The sequence below is a fragment of the Lathyrus oleraceus genome, chromosome 1 (genome assembly GCF_024323335.1).
Source record: "Lathyrus oleraceus cultivar Zhongwan6 chromosome 1, CAAS_Psat_ZW6_1.0, whole genome shotgun sequence".
In the NCBI taxonomy this organism is placed as follows: domain Eukaryota; kingdom Viridiplantae; phylum Streptophyta; class Magnoliopsida; order Fabales; family Fabaceae; genus Lathyrus; species Lathyrus oleraceus.
This window is the reverse complement of record NC_066579.1, coordinates 181,596,841-181,599,035: the sequence shown is the minus strand read 5'-3', so window position 1 is coordinate 181,599,035 and position 2,195 is coordinate 181,596,841. Positions and strand designations below refer to the sequence as shown.

General features: G+C 34.2%; 1 protein-coding gene across 1 annotated transcript; it reads left to right on the top strand.

Annotated features, from left to right (window-relative positions):
- Positions 1 to 254: 254 nt before the first annotated feature.
- LOC127126265 (probable transcription factor At1g61730) lies at positions 255 to 1,641 on the top strand. Its single transcript, XM_051055161.1, has one exon. It carries the CDS (start codon positions 314 to 316, stop codon positions 1,376 to 1,378), a length of 1,065 nt encoding a protein of 354 aa, XP_050911118.1. The 5' UTR covers positions 255 to 313; the 3' UTR covers positions 1,379 to 1,641.
- Positions 1,642 to 2,195: the final 554 nt, after the last annotated feature.

Here is a 2,195-nt window from a genome sequence, read left to right as displayed (position 1 = left end):
CAAAATTGTATGATTACATCTCTATTTATAATATTCTAAAGAGAACTCTAGACACACTAATTTTAGAGAGTTCTCAACTCTAAAATTTCTAAAAATATACTAGAAAATATTATAATCCTAAAAAATATCTAGACTTTAAACACTAAAAATATATTTAAAAATATTATCCAAAATAACTAAATTTAAAAATCAAATAATAAGAATAATGTCCGAATCAAATTTAATATTTGATCTGATGTCTTATATTTAACCCGTATGAATTGATTAATTACAATTACACTCTCAAAAACCCTATTCCTAATCCCAAATTTCCATGGCAACCATGAAACACCGTCCTTCTCCTCTCGACGAACCACCCTCCGCCTCTTCCTCCTCCTCCGAGGATGATCGGAACTCTACTTCTCAAAAGCCAGAAGAAGAGGAAGATTCATCTGATGATGACTCTTCTTCCGAAGAAGAAGCAGAGGAAGTTCATGCTTCGACAAAACCTCCATCACCCACTCCAAGTTCAAACCCTAAATCTGCGTCCTCCGAATCAGAATCTGATTCCGAACCGAAACCGGAACAAGAACCAACACCACCTCCGAATACCAATGCCAAACCACTCGCTTCCAAACCGACGAAGGTTCAAACCTCTCCTTTACCTGCCAAATCAGGAACAAAGCGTGCCATGGAGAACACCAACACTGAAAATGACTCTAAGCGGTCGAAGAAGACCGCTGATAATGGTTCCCACGACGAGAAGGAAGTGGCGAAAGCCTCTAAGACTTCCTCTCACAGACTCTTCAGCGAAGAAGATGAACTCGCCATTCTGAAAGGTCTTGCTGATTTCATTTCCAAAACCGGAAAAGATCCAATGAATGACACACCAGCATTTTACTCTTTTGTGAAGAAATCTCTTCAAGCTGACGCCAACAAAGGACAACTGAGGCGGAAACTTCGCAGTCTGAAGAACAAGTATGAAAGCAATGGAGATTTTACCAAAGAGCATGATAAGAAAGCTTTTGAACTTTTCCAGAAGATCGGCTTCAAAAATGAAGCTAAAGAAAGTAATGAGAAAACACTGAAAAACTGCTCTGCTTCTGTTTCTGCTAAAGAAGTATTACTTTCTGAGAAGAAGAAGGAAACTGTGAAAGATGTTATTAAGAGTTTGTCTTTTGCTGAAATGGTTAGGTTTGGTGATGAATTGGGGTTGTCTTTGTTGAACATGAATGCAATGAAGAAGGGAATGGAACTGATGGGAGAATCAAAGATGGCTGTTTTTGAAGAGAGATGGAAAAAGGTTCAAATTGCTGAGATGGAATTGCTTATGCTTCGAGCAGAGTTGGTTAGAGATCAAACTAGCATGATATTGGAGGCATATAACAATTCTAACTAACTACTATAACTTTTGATGCATATAAGAATAGAAACCTAATCTAGTTTTGGGTATAGTTTTTTTGCAGGGTTTTGAGACCTTGGTTTTGTGGTTAATCTAACAGTAAGTGGTTCATCTTTTTTGATGCTGTCATTGATCTATCATGTTGTTAACCTCTGTTGAGAGTGTTTTGAACCTCTGTTTAGAAAGTTTTGTATGTTTCTTATTGACAGTATTTTGAAAAGTATTATGAAAGGATGACTATATTAATGAGGTTTATTTCTTTCAAATTGTGTTTTGAAATGTTTTGTATATGTCTTATTGACAGTATTTTGAGGATTTTACACACTGCAAGTTGTTTTGTATGTTTCAAACTATCATGATTTTGAAGGAAGAAGGGTAAAATAAAGTATTTTAATGCCGGTTAAAAAAAATGCAAACTGAATTAACAAAATTTATTTACTTAATTTTTAGAAAACTTACAAAACAATTTTAATAAGGTTAGTTTTGAAAAAAAAAATTTACATGTAAGTTTTCATAACAAAGTTAATTTAAATGGCAAGAGAATAAAATGGTATTAACTTTATAATTTAAAGTCAATTTTAAAAGGGTAATGCTAATATGCTATAAGGCACACATGTCAACAATTCTGAACAGTGTCTATGTCTGATTCTAAAGATTAAGTTTTGATGAATTGTGTCAAGATAAAACCAAGGTTATGAAGTTTCTCTCAAACAAATTACAAGATCAAATATTTCTTCCATTCATTGATTTTATGGGCGGGCTAAAGATAGTACTTTGTACCATTTTGTCTCTCATTTTCACAAGCTATTGTGCA